This window comes from Choloepus didactylus, chromosome 2 (assembly GCF_015220235.1).
Source record: "Choloepus didactylus isolate mChoDid1 chromosome 2, mChoDid1.pri, whole genome shotgun sequence".
Taxonomy (NCBI): Eukaryota; Metazoa; Chordata; class Mammalia; order Pilosa; family Megalonychidae; genus Choloepus; species Choloepus didactylus.
The window spans coordinates 216572639-216590603 of NC_051308.1; the positions used below are offsets into that span (position 1 = coordinate 216572639).

At 44.1% G+C, this 17965-nt stretch overlaps 1 protein-coding gene across 3 annotated transcripts in view; it reads left to right on the top strand.

The window, feature by feature from the left end:
* Window positions 1-17965, top strand: part of PHC2 (polyhomeotic homolog 2) — a 134783-nt gene that overhangs the window by 71137 nt on the left and 45681 nt on the right. The window contains exons 2-6 of one of the 3 annotated variants that reach the window (XM_037827800.1): window positions 10416-10643; window positions 13452-13610; window positions 14767-14844; window positions 15290-15451; window positions 17156-17308. In XM_037827800.1, coding sequence (XP_037683728.1) covers window positions 10470-10643; window positions 13452-13610; window positions 14767-14844; window positions 15290-15451; window positions 17156-17308 — 726 coding nt within the window. In that variant the 5' untranslated portion in view covers window positions 10416-10469. The remainder of the gene's footprint in view (window positions 1-10415; window positions 10644-13451; window positions 13611-14766; window positions 14845-15289; window positions 15452-17155; window positions 17309-17965) is intronic. The other 2 variants (XM_037827801.1, XM_037827802.1) reach the window with 2 other exon arrangements.

The following is a 17965-nucleotide window of genomic DNA, read 5'->3' on the forward strand; positions in this document are numbered from 1 at the left end:
AGTCCCTGTTTGTCCAAGACACTCTAGATGCTAGTGTTCATAGAAGTCAGCAAACTCATTAACCACAGTGCTATTAAGAATTAAGTGATACCTATAGGGCCACTGGTGGGCCTAAGGTATAGCCCAGTTTGGAGGGGTAGAGCAAGAGGAAGAAGATAAAAGAACGCTGATGAAGAATTTATTGATAAATTCCCATGCCCTTATTCTGATAATCAACTAAACCCTGTTATGGTTTAGTTGTGCTTGCCAGGAAGTAGCAGTGGCAGAAAAACTGCCTAACCACTGTTTAATCCAACATCAGGTCAATTCAAGGCTGAGATGGAGTGGCTGAAAATGGCAAGCTCTAGAAGTTGTAGTTATGTGTAGATGTGTGCTTTGTGGAGAGTTTTAGTATGGAGAGCTCTTTATAGTGGCCTTTTTTTTTTTTGTAGCCTTGGCTACTGTTCCAGTTTGCTAATGCTGCCATTGTGCAAAACACCAGAAATGGATTGGCTTTTATAAAGCAGGTTTATTTGGTTACACAGTTACAGTCTTAAGGCCATAAAGTGTCCAAGGTAAGGCATCAACAATCGGGTACCTTCACTGGAGGATGGCCAGTGGCATCTGGAAACCTCTGTTAGCTGGAAAGGTACGTGGCTGGCGTCTGCTCTGGAGTTCTGGTTTCAAAAGGGCTTTCTCCCAGGATGTTCCTCTCTAGGCTGCTGCAGTTCTCTAAAATGTCACTCTTAGCTGCTCTCAGGTTGTGTTTCAAAATGACGCTCTCCAAAATGTCTCTGTGTCAGCTTCTGGGGGCAAACTCTGGGCTAGTACCTCCAAAGCATCAGCAGAATTCTGCTTTCAGTGGCCATCTTCAAAATGTCTCTGTAAGTTGCAGTAGCAAGCTCCTTCCGTCTGAGCTTCTTATATTCAATTAAGAGCCACCCTGAATGGACGGGGCCCACACCTCCATGGAAATTATTCAGTCAGACATTTCACTCACAGTTTATTGAGTCACATCTCCATGGAAACAATCAAAGGATTCCAGCCTAATCAACACTAATACATCTGCCCCTACAAGATTTCTTCAAAGAACATGGCATTTTGGGGGACGTAATACATCCAAACTGGCACAGCTACTAAGATTTCTATGTCCAAATCCCAGAAATACATAGCTCCACTAACACTAAACAAAAAAGAATTGACTGAAATTATGGCATGAAGAATTTGATCTCTCACTAGACACAAAGATTTTTCTAACTTTGAGGTTATTGATGGACATTATAGTATCTTTTTTTTCTGGGGAAAAAAAAGTTGTCTTCTACCTTAGCCCAACCTACTCTATTTCCATTCTGTGTCTGAGTTGTGCTAAATGTTTAAAATTCATTATTTCACCTATTCTTTTTTTATGCGATTTTATTGAGACATAATCACGTAACATACAATCATTCAAAGCGTACAAAGAAACAATGTTCACAGTATTGTCATATAGTTGTGCATTCATCACCACAATCTATCCTTGAACATTTTCATTACTGCAAAAAATAAAATCAAAATAAAAAAGAACATCCAAAGCATCCCATTTCCCTCCTCCCACCCATTGTTCATTTACTTTTAAAAAAAAAAGTTTTATTGAGATATATTCATCCACCCTACAGTTATCCACAGCGTACAATCAGTTGTTCACAGCACCATCATACATTTGTGCATTCATCACCAGAATCAATTTTTGAAGCTTTCCTTACTCCAAAATAAAGATAAAAGCAAAAAAGAACACCTGAATCTTTCTATCAACTATTCTTTAAAACAAACCAATGAAATACTATTCTGTATCTTATATAGAGAGGTTAAATGAGTTGGCCAGGGTTGCATTCATAATTGCTATGCTAGAGAGATGTTTGTTCAGTTTTTCATAGTACTGAACTTCTATCCCTTTTTCTGAGCTCCCTCTTTCATACTTTGCATTTCTGTAGTTTTGTTTTCAAAATGCTTTCTCATACATATTTTGTCTCATTTTTAAAAAGGTTTTTGAGGTACAAGGTGAGGTATTATCATCCCCATTTCATTCTGTTGAATCACTCTCCCAGTTAGGAAATGGTATAGCTGGGTTTTGAACCCAGGCTTTCTGACCAGGATCTTCTGCATCTACTCTTTGTCTTAACCACAGTCCCCATACCAATCACCTCAGTACCTGTTACCTTTCATTTTCCCCTCTCTCTCCATTCCCAAATCAAAATCTGTATGAGAGTAATCTGGACCAGCAAATTTGAGTAAAGATGTTAATGGCTGCTAATAGTTTACAAGGTACCTTCTCAGATAATATTGTATTTCCACAGGTTGCTTCAATATCTTAACCTAGGCGTTCTCATCAGTAGATCGAGATCTACCAGTAGAGCTTCAAGCTTTATTCACTCCTCACTTAACAAGTATTTGCTGTTGCTAGCCAGGCACTATGTTAGGCAGTAGGGATCTAAATATAAATGAGTCACTGCCCAGTAAAGAAAATGAGCTGATGTGTGATCAAAGTTCAGAAGAAAGCATTACATCCAGGCTAGAGTGTACAGGGGAACCCTCTGGAAGAGAAGACATTGTGGCTGATTTGCAAAGGTTGAATGGGACCTGGCTAGGGAGATGGAGAGGGGCAGAAGGAGCAGACTAGGCAGAGGGAGTATTGTGGGCAAAGACATGGAGACAGAGTGTATGATTAATTTAGGAAGCTTCAGATAATTCAATTTAGCTGGAGAATAAGCTGTATGTGGGGATGTGTTACGGGATGAGGCTGGGGAGAAGCAGGATGATCTCCAAACTGATTGCTGCCAACATGATTCCCTATTGATGCTGAGGTATTTGGGATTTTCAACAGGGAAGAAACTATGGTAACTCTCCTCCATCCAACCTCCTCCCCAACTTCTAGCCCCCTCTTTCAGAAACTTCATTATGGCTGTTTTATATCATAAATGTGATGTCACTTCAGAATCTTATGTTAGGGTTGATAATGGAGTCCCTTGGAATAGAGGTTCTCAAACTTTCTGGGCATCAGAATCCCTCAGAGGGCTTGTGAAAACCCGGGTGCTGAGCCCTAGCCCCAGAATTTCTTATTCAGTAGGTCTGAAGTAGAGCCTTAGAATTTGCATTTTGGGGGAGTTCCTAAGGAACCACACTTTGAGACCCTCTGTTATGTTAACAAGGCTGCCTTTTAAGTCTTTCCTCCCTTTTTTTGCCATTGGTTTCACTTTGCCTTTTTAGGCTATTCAGGTTCAGTATTAAACAAGGTTTGAAATGAGAGAAAAAAGGAAATGGAAATGCTGTATGATGGCTAGCTGGGAGATTAAAGAAATTGATGGCTTAAAGCTAGGCACCAACTTAACATAATTATTGGACCTAAGTGTGTGTATATATTTGTCTTCTAGAAAACCAGTAGAATAGCATCTCAGTTTAAGCCCTGGAGTAAAGGCTGAAGAACATTTAATAATGTCAAATGATGATGATGATGTAGAAGAAAATAATAATAGCAGCTATCATTTGTTAAGTTTTCTAAGAGCCAAGTGTGTTTTAACTGTTTTACAAGTATTAGCTGATTTAATACTCACAACCACCCTACAAGATGGTATTATTGTCCCAATTTTACAGTTCAGGAGACTGAAACCTAGAGAGGTTTGGAAACGTCCTTGGGGTCCCACCACCAGGAAGCTGAAATTTAAATCCAGGCATCTGGCTCTTTAGCATACATTCTTAATCCCTATATATACTGGCTCTTATGTTCCTAAATAGCCTCTTGGAAAAACTGCCCTTTAAAAAAGAGACCAGAATTTAGACAGATAAAATGGGCTGTGATTCTTGCACACGCGCCATTTAGCACCTGCTTACTATTTGCCAGGCACTGTGCTTGGTGCTTTACAGACATCTCATTTAATCCATGCAAAAAAGGGGACTGCCATCTTATTTAACTCCTAAGGAAACTGGGGCCTCAAAAGATAACATAACTTGTCCAAGGATACACAGCTAGTGTATAGCAGAGTGGGAATTTGATCCCAAGTCTTTCTGGCTCTAAAGCCCATGCTGTTAACCAATATGCTAAAGCTACACTGTCAGACATGTGACTGATATATAAAAATGAGTTTGCCATTGAATAGGGGTCCATAAACCATGGGCTAAATCCAACTTGCCACTTTTTTTGATAACTAATGTTTTATTGGAGCACAGCCACACATTCATTTACATCTTGTCTATGGCTACTTCTGTGTTACAACAGCAGTTTTGAGTAGTCACGATAGAAACCATATGGCCCACGAAACCTGAAATATTTGCCACCTGGTAAATATTTTACTTTACAGAGAAAGGTTGCCGACCCTGCCATGGAAGATAGAGGATGTATAGTTGTCCTGCCTTGACAATGAGACTGAAGCTAGACAAACTCATCCCGGAGCCACAGTCACCACTCAGCATATTTGCATAACATGGCTTTAACTCTATGTCTCCTAAAAGAGGTCAAAGGCTTCTTTTTCCTCCTCATATTCTTCAGCCTTCCAACACCACTTTGAAATATAAATACTTGATATGGTCTGCCTTTTATAAATTATAAAGAAAACTATAAGGTTTCAGAAAATGTTTATTCATTTAAGATTTATGGTGTTCTCTTTCATGATGAAATCACTCTTACTTTGATTGCTAGGCTGTATGATCAGCTTTAACTTTTCATCCTTCAATTCTGCCCCTTCATTTATTTCTTTAGTTTCTAGAGACAGGCAGAGGATTGGGGAAAGGGAGGGAACTTTTTGAAGAGGCTTGAACTATATCCATTTGAACCACTTCAAATGTATCAGTAGCCACAGACTGCTACCAGAGGCATAATTATACTGCTGCAAATCAGATATTTATATTAATCTAGCAATTCGGAGGTGGAAGGAGGTCTCCTGAGTTCCCTAAATCAAAAGACTCTGAACCCCTTTGCTATTATTGCCTTGTGCCTCAGACAGAAACATACCCAAAGAGGAGAAGCAGAGCCCTAGCGAAGGAGCACCTTTACCCTGCTTTTTAAAACTTTCCACACACAAGCCACTGCAGGACTGATAACACCAGCAGCCTTTGTCGGGCTGACTAGACCTCTCATTTCCTGTCAATCTCTGATTCCATTAGGAAACACTCCACCTCACTCTACCCTGGGGCTTTAGGCCAGATTGGAGAGCTCTGTTTTCAGTATCTTTTCTCTCTGCTTCCCTGGATCTCTGTCACAGCTGTAATCCACAGCAAATGGATTTCCCCGACCCTGGGGGCAAAAGTCTAGTGTTTCCTAGACTTCGCGGCTCCTGGGGGGGCAGAACCATCAGCATTTCTCCAGCTGCTGGTCTCAGGCCCTGTGGGCAGCAGAGACCTGTAATATCGCTGTCCAAGCCAGTTGTAGTCAGCACATCTTTCAGAGTGGTCCCTTGTGGTTGCTAGGGAGAGTTGACTAAAGTAGTAAGCCCTTCAGAGCTTCACACAAAACCATACAGTGAGTTGGAACCCAAAGAAAAGAAGACTTCCAGTTCTGGATATTACCCGTTAATCAGACTTGGCTGTGGTTCATAGTAGGCGTCCACAGAGATGGATGGCCTTGGGGAAGAAATAAGGAACTAGTTAGAAAGAAGAGGGAAGAATAAGAGTAGGAATTAAAAGGAAATTGAATGAGGCTGGGTAAAATGCTTAAAGCCTGGATATGAAAGTTTAAAAGATTCAGATACCTCAGTAGCCCTCAATGAGACTGCAAAAGCCTCTTTTACTTTCCAGCAGACCAGAGCTTTGAGGCAGAAGGAAGGTGGGAGTAGGGAGGTACTGAAAGCTTGGAACTGTAGAAGAAAAGGTCTGAAAGCTACTGTATTGTTCCCCTCTCCCTAATTCTGTTTCTTGCTAACTCAAGTTCCCTTCCATTAGAAGACCAGTGAGAAAGTGACTCCTAAGTAGGACCCTAGCTTCTGATTTCTCCTCAGGGCAAATTCCAACTTTCTGGTAAGTCCTCACCAACATGAGGCTAGTAGGTTTTCTGGGAGTACCTTCCAGGTCCATGGCAATGTAGGAGATTCAAAGGAGCCATATCATATTGGGCTAGTCACTTCCCCCAAAACTGGGCCTCAATTTTTACATGGGAAAAATGAAGGGAATTATAGTAATTTTCCATTTCTTAAACTCTTTGGTGGGTACACATGCATATTATCCTTTATATTTAATCTATATAGTGGAGAGAGATAGAGATAGAGATAGAGAGAAAGAGAAGGGGGTTGGGGAGAGAGAAAAAGAGATTATTTTGTAAGTATAAAGTATTTAACAGGTGTTAATTAATGATTAGGAGATTAAATTCAGTGATCTCAGCTCCTTTCTACCTCTGAAAATCTAGTATGCTCTGATGTGGACTTTGCCCAATGTGGTTGAAATAATGGCTTAGGATGAGATTACAGGTGAAGTCTTAGATGGTGTAGTAGGAAAAGCACTGACTTTAGAGTAAGACCTAGCTTTGTATCTCAGTTCTTTGATGACCTTGGGTAAGTTTCTTCGATAAGTTTCTCATTGACAAAATTGGGATGATAATAGTTACACCATAAGGGAGGTTACGAATAATATATTCTTCTGAATATAATAATTTATTCTTCTGAATAAAGGTGCTCAATAAATAGTCACTATTGTTAGTATAGACACCATTGATATGGAAGATTCTGTATAATTGTGAGAGTTCATGTTAAAGTAGTTGGGAAGAATTCTGTGGATGAATGGAAATTAAGCTGAGCTTTCAGATGAGGAGGAGGATGGTACATTCCAAACAGTTCTGCTCAATTAACATTTATGAAATGAAGCATCAGGATATACAGGAGAATATGGCACAATCCCTATTCTCCAAGAGTTCAGAGCCCAGTGGGGAAGACTGAAGCATAAGCAAATCACTTTCTTGTAGTTTTACATTATAAATGCTAGGAGAGAGGTAAGTACAGAGTGTTGTGGGACCTAGTTTGAAGGAAGTGAGAGGAGAAGAGTTAGAGGAAGTGACGTCAGCAAATGTTTCACAGAAGAAACTCAAGTTGTCTTGACACAATCTAAGTGTTGGCCAAGTGAAAAAAATGGAAGGAAGGCATATTAGGGGAAGGGAATAGTGTGAGTAAAACCACAGAGGTGGGAAATGGCAAAGTGTCCAAAAACACAGGCCATTTGGACTTCAGGCCATTTCACCTCATTCTTCTGAAATCGAGCAAATGTTGTCTTCCACTCATGTGTAAGTCAGCATATGATAGGTAATATTATTTTCATCTTTAAATTTGTACTGTATGCCCAACCTCTGTTTAGCGAAGAGCTTCTTAATTTTGAGTAAATGGACAAGCTTCAACAGATCCATTAAAATCTAAAATTGTAAGTACATTTTTGTATATGCCTGTGCATTTTTTTCTGGAGCAAGGGGCCTTAGGCTTCAAAATTTTGATATACTCCCAAAAGTCAAGAACCTTGAAGTCAGGATTCATGTATTCTACCTCTCTCCTAGTCCCAGTACCTAACAAAAATACCCTGTATTTGGTAGGTGCCCAATAGATACTCATATTTTAGGGTAAGAGAGGGGAGTGGAGAGAGAGGACACTCATGCACATGAGTGAAAGAGGACGGGCTCAGTCAGGCTGGGGGAGAGAGATCCTTGAGCAGGAGGGAGCACAGGTGAGAGGAGAATAAACTAGAGCACTCAAGGCCAGGGAGCTAGCGAGAACAGAGTGAGGTTGGTCCAGAGCAAGCAGGGCCGGAAGAGTGTAGGGAGAGCCAGTGCTCGAGAGAGGCAGGGAGCCAAGAGGTCAAAAATGAGGGAGAGAGCTCATTAGAGTAAAGCCAGAGCAAGCAGTCAGGATCAATCAAACGAGGGCAAGAGGGCAAGAGAGCGAGGGGGTTAGCATGCACGTGATCAAGAGAGTCAAAGAATAATGGAGGTGAATATGTGAGCACAGAAGAGGGTGGGGCAAGCTGGGGCAAGAGTCAGGAACCCAGCTGCTAGACTTCAGTGATCAAAGGGCGGGAGCATGAGCGCAGGTGTGAAAGAGGCTAGGGAAGAGGGACAGGAACGGGAGTGGGAGAACCAGGCCGGAGGGGGAGATAAAAACTAGTGAGACTGAAAAGACAGGGTGGAGGGGGTGATGCCAAAAATGAGGGAGTGAAGAGAGAAAGGGAAAGGCAAACATGCAGAAGGAAGGAGGGAGACACTAAGAGAGTTCAGGAAATGCATTGTGCCTGTGTCCCTATCTTAAGGTAAGTTTCTCTCCCCAGCATGGGGTAGACAGCAGTTGCTGTCCTTATCTTGAAATCTATCTATAAAGAAATACCATCCTCTCTTTAGAATTTTGTCTTGTTTTATTTCTCTGCCCCAACTGCTGCAGAAGAAGAAAATGAATAGAGCTGTGGCTTGATCATGCAGGATGTGGCTTCTCCTATCCTCTTAATTTGCTGTAGCTGCTGCCCTGTTTTCCCATTTTATTTTTTGTTTGTAAGTACTTCAATTGAGATTTCCTAAGGTGGAATGAAAAGCAAGAACTGAAAGCCAATGCTGATCAACATTTGGGAAAGGGAGGCAGGCATTTGACTAAGAGAAGACCTTGGAATTCTATGGAGAATTTCGTCTTTGACTGTGACTCTCATTTACTGATTTGTTGCTTCATGATCTTTAAAATTTTAATTGAGCCCCATCTCTACAGCTAGTTTGTCAGTGCCTTCTACCACTTTCTACCCAGCCTACCTTTCCCACCCGAGAACATGAATTGGGTTTCAACAGGGCAGGGAACAGGAATTTCTTGTTGACTTTGCTGTTTCATTAATTCCTGCATCACCATTATTATCATAAGCATCCTTAACAAATGAATAACCACAATGAGGTCCAGAACTGAGTGCAGTACAGGACAAAGGAATTCCTGGACAGGGGCCTTGCCCTGTGGCAGTAGAAGCAGATATACTTACACTGGGGGAAATTGGCTCAAGGACCCAGGTAATGAGCACAGTTTGCAGGCTGTTACACTGCCTTGGAAGCCAGAGACCTCCAAACTACAACTCAGTTGCAGATGACCCAGATATCTTTGTCCCCCCAGTGTTCTTGTCCTTTAGTCTACACTCATACCTTTTTCAAACCCACCCAGTCTGAAGAAGGCAGCCTGAGGAACATATGATAACTTCAAAATGGAGCAGCATTGGGGAGATGACAACTTGACATTAATGACTATTTTGATCCTTTGCACTAATCAATGCTTTATGTGAAAAATCATATTATTTTATTCATTTATTGGTATAACCTATAAGCAGAGCATTGATTGTATATGATAGGGTGACAAAGAAATGGTATTTTTAGATGTAGGAAGGAATGGGTAGAAGGTAAAGCTTGTATATAGAAAAAATGAGGATTTTAAGAATAGCATGAAAGAAGAGAGGAAATTGAACTCAGATCTGGGTGTGCTACTCCCACCACCCCTTCCTTCCTTCCCAACCCCTCTCCACTTGCAAACTCATTGCCTCAAGGGAATATGCAATTTCCAGGTCTGAACTTACATGATAGGAGGTCCCTGAAGGTATTTCTGGCACTCCTTCCTGAATGGGATGGAAGGTTCCAAGAGGCGCTGCCAATTCCACCTTGGAAGAGTATTGATCTATTGAAATAGGACAATGGGAACCAGGCTGGGGACAATATTAATAACTGTCAACAGCCAGCACTGACGGAGCACTCGGTGTGCTTGACATTCTGCTAAATACTGCTTCAGTCTTTTCCTTGAGTTTCATGACAATTCATATACTGTCACATTTTATAGATTAAGAAACAAGTTTGGAGAAGTTGTGGCATGACAAGTTTCCCAGCTGGTTAGTGGAAGAGCCAAATCTCAAATCCAAGTCTTTCTGATTCCAAAACTTGTGCTTTTAACCACATTGCTCAATCAGCATGAGATTCAGAGAGCTCTCAGTAAGTACTTAATAAAGAAAACAGACTTCAAACATACTTGAAGTTCTTCTGGCTTTGAAAAACATGCAGTCAAAATAAACATTTATTTTATTGCCTCCCTATTTGCCTCTTTTTTTCATTCTATTCTCACTAGGTTTTTAATCCCATTTCTTTCACTAGCTGGCTGTATAAATATGGCAAATAACATGAATTCTTTGTTCGGTTTCCCCATCCCAAAAATGAAGAGATTGATGGGATGAAATGATCCCTAAAATCACTGTTAGAACATTAGATGAAATCTACTTCCTCTAGCAGAATGAATAGAATATAGACTTAGAATCAGGCAGACCTGATTTCAAATCTCTCCTGGAGAGCCAAGCCTGGCCCTGTCCTTTTGATGGTAGGTGTGTCTGGAGACCTTAGTTCTGAATTGGCCTCACCATAGGCCATTTGAAACGCTGAAGCATATGTGTGCATTCTCAAGTAAGTGTTTAACATTTCACTATTGCCTCTCCATTCCCAGCATCTCCCTGCTCTTCTGCCACCCAAACACCCTGACTGTGCCACCCTATAGGCCATGGAGAATGATCTGCCCATTCCGCATACATCTAGCAGCACCAGTGTTGCTGGCAGTACCAGCGGGGTCAGTAGCAGCAGTGGGTGCAACAATAGCAGCAGTAGTGGAAACGGCCGCCCAGCTGGGCCCCAGATTTCTGTGTACAGTGGTATTCCCGACCGGCAGACTGTGCAGGTAAGATTCCAACTGGTCCAGGAATTGTATTTTTTAATCATCCACAGAGCTAGCCAGGAGGGAGTGTTGGCATGGTCTGATGGAATAACCTGTGTTGAATCTAGAATGGGTATAAGGGAGTAGGCTAGTGGATATATATTTATGCACATTTAGAGGAGAAGAAATTATGCTAGATGTGTCCAGTCAAGGAAGTTTGGGGAGAGGGGGAATACTTAGCAGATTGGAAAAGCTCCTTTCTTACCTGATGACTCAGATCCCAGAATGCGGTTTTGGGAAGATAGGTATATGAAAGCGTAAGGGGCAGACAAGTAAAAATAACAAACAAAAAATGACTGGGAGCTGCTCAGCCGTGACCCAAACCCACTATCTAAATAACCATTGCCAGTAAGTAACAAGTTTTCTTAAAGAGAGAGCACCAAGAAGGAATTCCAAAACAACCCTTTGTCTTAGAAGCGTTTTACCTTCTTCCCTAAAGCAGTGGTTTGCAAAGGTGCAAAGGGTCATCTGTGAGCCTTCCAGTTGATTTACATACTGTTCCAAAATGCAGTCATTACCACCTGTTGACATCCACCATGTGCCAGGCACTGTACCAAGCATTTTGCATATTTATCTTCTCCTCCTCTGATTCTGAGAATGGTTATTATCAGACATAGTTCTATAGTTGAGAAAACTAGGCTCAGAGAAAGTAGTAACTTTTCTAAGGTCATTCAGGTAAAGACAAAAAATCTGAATCTTATTCTTACCCCAAACCTGTGTTCCTAATCACTACCATGTCTGTTTGAGGTTTCCAGATAATACAGGCAGTAAAGAGAGGCAGCAGCCAAGAACTAGTCTCTCTATTTACTCTAATAACTTTGCTGTTACAGCTTGGATGTATTAGACAAGTGACCTCATCCTACTTTGGCCCTAGGCCCAGATAAATGAATGAAGGAGAAGCCACAGCAGAAAGTGAGAGGACCTGAAAAATCTAGCTAAAAAAGACGCCATCAGACACTCTGGAATCTTCCCTCTCCCAATTATCTCCATCTCATATTAAAGCCATGTTTCTTGCACCCATTCTTGCCCGCCTCCAGCCTCTTCCTCTGGTCTTCTCGTGCATGAGTATCTTAGCTCTCGTTTCCGTCAGCTGACATTAGGATCTTCCCTCCTCCTACCACTCAACACAACTCTAGACAAAAAGGATTTGAGGTTTCTGCTCTGGCAAATGGAATGACCCAAGGTTGTTTTCCACAGCCAAGCAGAACCATTTCCAGGTTCTCCTGTTTCCATTCATTGACATCCTCTAATGAGGAAGTGTCACAGTATCTCATCTACTGCTAGCTGTGAAGGTCACTTTTAGGAATGTAAGGAAAATAGAAAGGCCTGAATAAGGGAATAAGAAGAAATAATTTGGGGGAGGACAGGGAGTAAAAAGAACTGAGTTGATGTAAAACAGGAACCTCGGAGGAGAAAGTACACACTGAAAAGGAGTGGTATCTGAGGGAAATGTGTAGAAGTGTTGGATCGGGTGGGATATCAGGGGAGATACCAGAGCCCATAGAGAATCAGTGATGTCAGTCTGTTCTCATAGAACCCAGAGGAGGGTTTGTCCTAGAGCTACTAGCTCTAGAAATCACACTAAGCTGGGGAGATCGAGACTGGAGGCTGCTTGCCTGGGGGAAGGCCCAGTGTCTGGAGCAGCTCTATAGCCAGGGACTCAACAGAGATAAGGATAGGAAGTAGGCCAAAGCTCTGCCAGGGCTCAGGGAAAGGCATCAGTTGGGAAGAGGCAGCAGGAAGGTGGCTAGGTAAAAGGAGGGAAAAAAGAAGGAGAAGTGTCTCCAGGACTTAGGAGAAGAAGACAGAGGATCTCAGGGCTGGAAGAAAGACATTCACTTTTCTTTGTTCCTTGTGGTTGGGAGAGGCTTTAACAGGTTGGGAGTGGAGAATGGGAGAGACTCAAAGAGCAACTTTTTGTCACTCCCAGGAGACTGTGGCTCAGCCAATCCCATCAGGAAAGAGGGAGTTAACAGTAATGCCAGGGGATGAGAGATGGTAACTAAAGAGAGGGAGGGATAGAGAGAAAAGGGGCTAGAGTAAGAAAAATGTGTCATTTTGTAGCCTTGACCTGCTCTGCAAGGACAAAAGGATCTTTTTCTAAGGGACTGACAATATTCTCAGAAGCTGTGGGCAGAATCTTGGAAGTAGCACCAAGTCTTGAAGCCTCAGCAGGGAAGGGTGTTACCTCTAGATAAGTTTTAACTTTGCTGAATCTGGCATAGGCACTCCTTCTGACTTGTCTCTTCCCACCCCCTTTCTTCTGTCTGCCTTGTCAAGATTCGGTTCCCTCCATCATCATCTTCCCTGTGTTTCAATCAACTTAATGTCTGGCTGAAGAATGGCAGGGGCAGGGGAGTGCCTAACAAGCCTGGCATGGGATATGGCACCATTGGAGGCTTAGAAGGACTTCTTTCATCCTGAGCCTCCCTAATGTCCTGAGAGTGGGTTGGAGCAACTTTGACTTTCCATAATGGGGTGGATGACATAGCAGCAGACCCTGTTGGGGAGGAGCAAAGGAGCATGAACTGAAGAGAGATGCAAGATAGACAAGGCAGGAATTTCTAAAGCTTTGCAAGTAGTTGTCTAAACTTACCTCCCTGGAGAGTGGGAATTGGTTACAGCCGAAGTCACAAATTCACATGTCCTTCTTTCGGCTCTGAGGGAGAGATGGGTTGATAAGACATAGTCACAGAGGAGTGGGTCTACAGTCCATGTGTTGTAAGACTGGTTGATTGCACCTGCTCTTCCCCTCTTCCCCGCCCTGCTTAGGTGATCCAGCAGGCCCTGCACAGGCAACCCAGCACTGCAGCTCAGTACCTGCAGCAGATGTATGCTGCACAGCAACAGCACCTCATGCTGCAGACTGCAGCGCTTCAGCAACAGCACCTCAGCAGTGCCCAGCTCCAGAGCCTGGCGGCTGTGCAGCAGGTAAGATTCATAGTAATGACAAGTGCTGATGGTAATAGCAGTAGCCATAGTGGTAAAAGGGAGAAGACTCCTACCTTTATTGAGCACTGTGTGCCAGGCACAGCGATTTTCTGCACAGAGCTGTACATGCATTCTTTCATGGACTCCTCACAGAACCTCTGTGAACTAGGTGCTGTTGTCATCATCTCCTTTTTACAGACGAGCAGCAGAGGCTCTGGGAGGTTAAGCATCTTACCCAAGGTCACACATCTATTGAGTAGAGCAGCTGGGGTGCTCACCCCATTTAATCCGAGGAAGAAGTGCTGCAAGAGCCCCTTTCCACACCACTGCTCTACAAGGGAAGGGACTGAGGAGTCCAAAGAGGTGTTCACCAGAGAAGGGCATTGTCCATTGAGCTTGTCTGTCTGGTTTTTCTCTCTTCCTAGTGGCTGAGAAGAACTCTCATTCAGCAAGAATTTTTGAGCACCTACTGTATGCCAAAGTTCATGTCAGGTCCTGAGTGTATTGTGGACCCTGTCTTCTTAGAACTCATAGTGGGGAGCCAGCAAGTAACAGAAACCAACATAGACAAGGAAACAAAACATTTAAAGATCTAAGTTGTAATAAGCACACTGAAGGAAAAGAATTGATTGCTATGACCGAATACCAAGGAAGATTCCTCTAGATTGGGTGGTCAGGGAAGGCCTATCTGCTGAAGTAACATTTAAACTGATACTTGAAGGATGGGAAGAAGCTGGCTGAGGGGAAGGAAACAAGTTAGACATTCCACATAGAGTACCAAAACTCTTCACCAGGGGACCCATGAGCCAGATATGATAGAGATTTGGAGCAGAGGGCTGAGGAGAGCTGGCAATCCTGGATAATAATAATAGCTACCAATCTGAATGATTACATTTAAGTGCTTTATATGCATTGCCTTGTTTAATCTTCTCAACAATCCTCAAGGTCAATACTTTTATTGTCCCCATTTTATAAAAGAGGAACCTAAGGCACTTGTTATACAGATGTGACAGAATGGGGATTTGATTCCAGGTGGTTTGACTCCAGAGGCTACTCTCTTTACCACTGTTCCCTAATGCTTCTTTTGGAAGGTGAGAGTCTGGGGAAGGATTCGTGGGAGATCTGGGACCCTAGTGATAGGTTTGTTCTTTTCTAGGCAAGCCTGGTGGCTAACAGACAAGGGAGCTCTCCAGGCAGCAGTGTAGCTGCACAGGTCCCAGCCCATTCATCCTCGGTGAGTAGGATGGGGAGCAGCAGGCAGAGCCCACAGCTCTGGGACCAGTTCTTTCCTCCTTGCCTAAAATACCGGTCAGCTTCCAGACCCAGTTGTGGTGTGTTCTTAGCCATGTAGAACCATGCCAGAAAAGAAGCACATGCCTCTTTCAAACCTCTATACTAATACTTTACACTAATAACTCCCTGTCTTCTTTCCAACATTGAAGCTCTCTATTTATAGCTTAGTTCTCTCCTCATTAGATCAACCAACCCTACATCTCTGCACCTAAGCCAGAGATGGGGGCAGTACTGGGGGAAGCGCCAAGTCCCAAGGACCAGAGGTGGCCCTAAAGAAGGTTGAGTCCACCAAGGAACAGAAGAAGGGGAGAGAAAGAAACAGATGAGGGGGACACACAGTTGACCAACAGGACCTCCTGTTTTCTACTGCGTGTCTCTCTCATCAGATCAATCTGGCAGCCTCCCCAACAGCAGCCCAACTCATCAGCAGGGCTCAGAGTGTCAACTCAGCAACAGCCTCAGGCATTGCCCAGCAGGCTGTGCTCTTGGGCAACACATCTCCAGCCCTGACGGCAAGCCAAGCACAGATGTATCTAAGGGCACAGATGGTGAGTACCCACAGCCTGGGCCATGGCTCAGGAGGGCCAGGAGAACAGAGGCAGAGAAGTTGGGATCTGGGAGATTAGAAAAGGGTAGGAAGTTAGAGAAGGATGGGAAGGAAACACAAGAGGCCGGGGGCAAGAGATAAGGGGTGGAACAGAATAAAGAAGGTTGGGCCTGGAAGGGCTAAATAGGGACTTTGGTATAGGCTCAATGACTCGAAGTTGGGTGGGGTTCCAGGCTGAAATAGAGAAAGTTACCCATAATGTCTCCTTTCCTTCCCCTCCTAGAGTGAGACAGAATTGTCCTCTTCTTAGTCCCCCTCACCCTCAAATTAATTAGAGTAGACAATGTAGGGGTCTCAGACATATGAGATAAGCAAACTCACAGACATTCATGTACTCCACAGACATGGGGTCTTATCCCACTGTGACAGTTCTTGCTGAGACTGGCCACCACTAGCTCAGGAGCAAAGGTGTATTTCAGCCTGGGTGAGAAGGGGCCAGCCAGCTTCAGAACATGCAGCTGCTTCCACTGCTGTCCCAGCATCACCTGTTAATCAGGTGGGCTCGATCAGGCAGAGTGTATTCAAGCTGGCATGAGCCCTGGACATGTATGCCTAGAATCTTCCTTTGTACCGGTCCTGTGGGTTCCTAGGACTTAGAAGAATTTCCTGGGGAAAATAACAACGTTGGGCTCAAAATCTTGTAAGTCATATCTCATACTTCCCACTCTGAAGATTTCTTCCTTCAGCTCCTTGACACGCCATCCTGAAGACGATACAGTCCTACTCCTCCCTTTGTTCCTGTAGCCAGAACTTGACACTTGGATCTTTTCTGGTCTGACTCCCATCCTTCGGTTCTCGGTTCTGAGTTTTTCATTTGAGGCATGTCTCCACTCCCAGGACTAGCGTGGGCTGGACTTCCATTTCTCTAGGGAAGTGGGACAGCCACTCTGACACTGCTCAAACCTGTCTGTCTTCAGTTTCCTCATTCCTACATCCTATCTAAATGCCCCAACCAGGGTCCTGCAGCCTATCAGCCTCCCTCCCCAAAGTGGTGTGTACATATGGAAGAACAGGCACAGGTCTGTCATCACACAGTTCTAGGGAAGGCATCTTGTAAAGACAGCAGCATATACACACTGACATGAAGCTAGACCTCACCAGATGTTGGGGTGTCACACAGAGAACACTATATAGCCACAGCCTACAGAAGGAGATACAGGCACAAGTGCCGTGCCAGTCACCTGTGCCCCCAAATCTGAATTTCACTTGAAAATGACCAAATGAATATATCTAATTTGATCCCTTCTGGAGGACAGTCTTGTTCTGTCTCAGCCCTGGAGTCAGGAGTGGGTTAGGCCTGGAAAATGGTCCAGCTCCCCAGGATACTGAGACAGTGACTTCAGGGTGTCCTAGCAATATTGGCCCCCTCAAGGATGAGCTCCTCACAGAGGGTTCTGAAGTAACTTGACTTTGGTACAACCCCTGAGTGGCTCTCCTCCACTCACCCCCTTCACTCCCCAGCTTGGGTAGGATTCTACAGACCTCTTGAGACCTTCAGGAAGTATCTTGGACTCCTTCCCTTTTCTGCCTCCCTATTCTATTTCCCTAGCCTTCCCTCCATGTCTGTTCCCTGGCTAAACTGTTCTGTCCTGTGGCTGAGCCCACGTTGGGCAGATAAAAGGCGCCTTGTTTCCTGTGATTCCAGGCCCAGCCAGGTAACCTGGTGCAGGTAGCTAGGAGCCTAGGCGGCACTGTTCCTTTGTCCCCTCAGCTCATCTTCACGCCCACGGCCACCGTCGCTACTGTGCAGCCTGAGCTCGGCACTGGCTCCCCCGCCCGGCCCCCCACCCCCGCCCAGGTGAGGATCCCATGCTTGTGGGAGGGCATGGGGAGGTGGGCACCCCTGCATAGGGGTATTGATCCTGGGGATGGGCGCAAGCTTGGAGGAGCTTGACATTTTTTGAAAGGTTGGGACCTTTTAGTAGGGCAGGTGGGAGACAAGATATCCCAGTGCTTCCAGACTTGCTCCTTCATTCCCATAGATGCCTCAGCCCCTCTTGATTCTGTTTTGTTCCCTCAAACATAGGTTAGGAGTCAGAGAGCAGCAGGCTGAGGCAAGCATGATTGCCAGATGGGTGGTCAGTGCTACCTTTTGCACCTTGCACTGTCCCAGTATAACTTATTTTGTTGTTATTGCCTTTTAAGTGGAACATCCTGTTCTAATTACACGTGCTAGTATCCCTAAAGCATCCAGAAGAGGGAGCAAAGATATTTCTGGGTTCCTACCTTGTACTGGGAGCACATAAATATTGTGGTGTCAAGATTCCACAGGCAGCTGAGGAGAGGAACACCCTCGTGCTCCCATCTCTCCCATCCCCATCTACAGAATGGGATCTGGGAGTGGATAGAGTATTTGGTGGCATAATTACCAGATTTCAGATTCGAGTCTGGCACAACCTCTGTGTGTCCGGCAGAGGGCACCACGGATCAGGTTGAATAAGCATGCTGCTCTGTC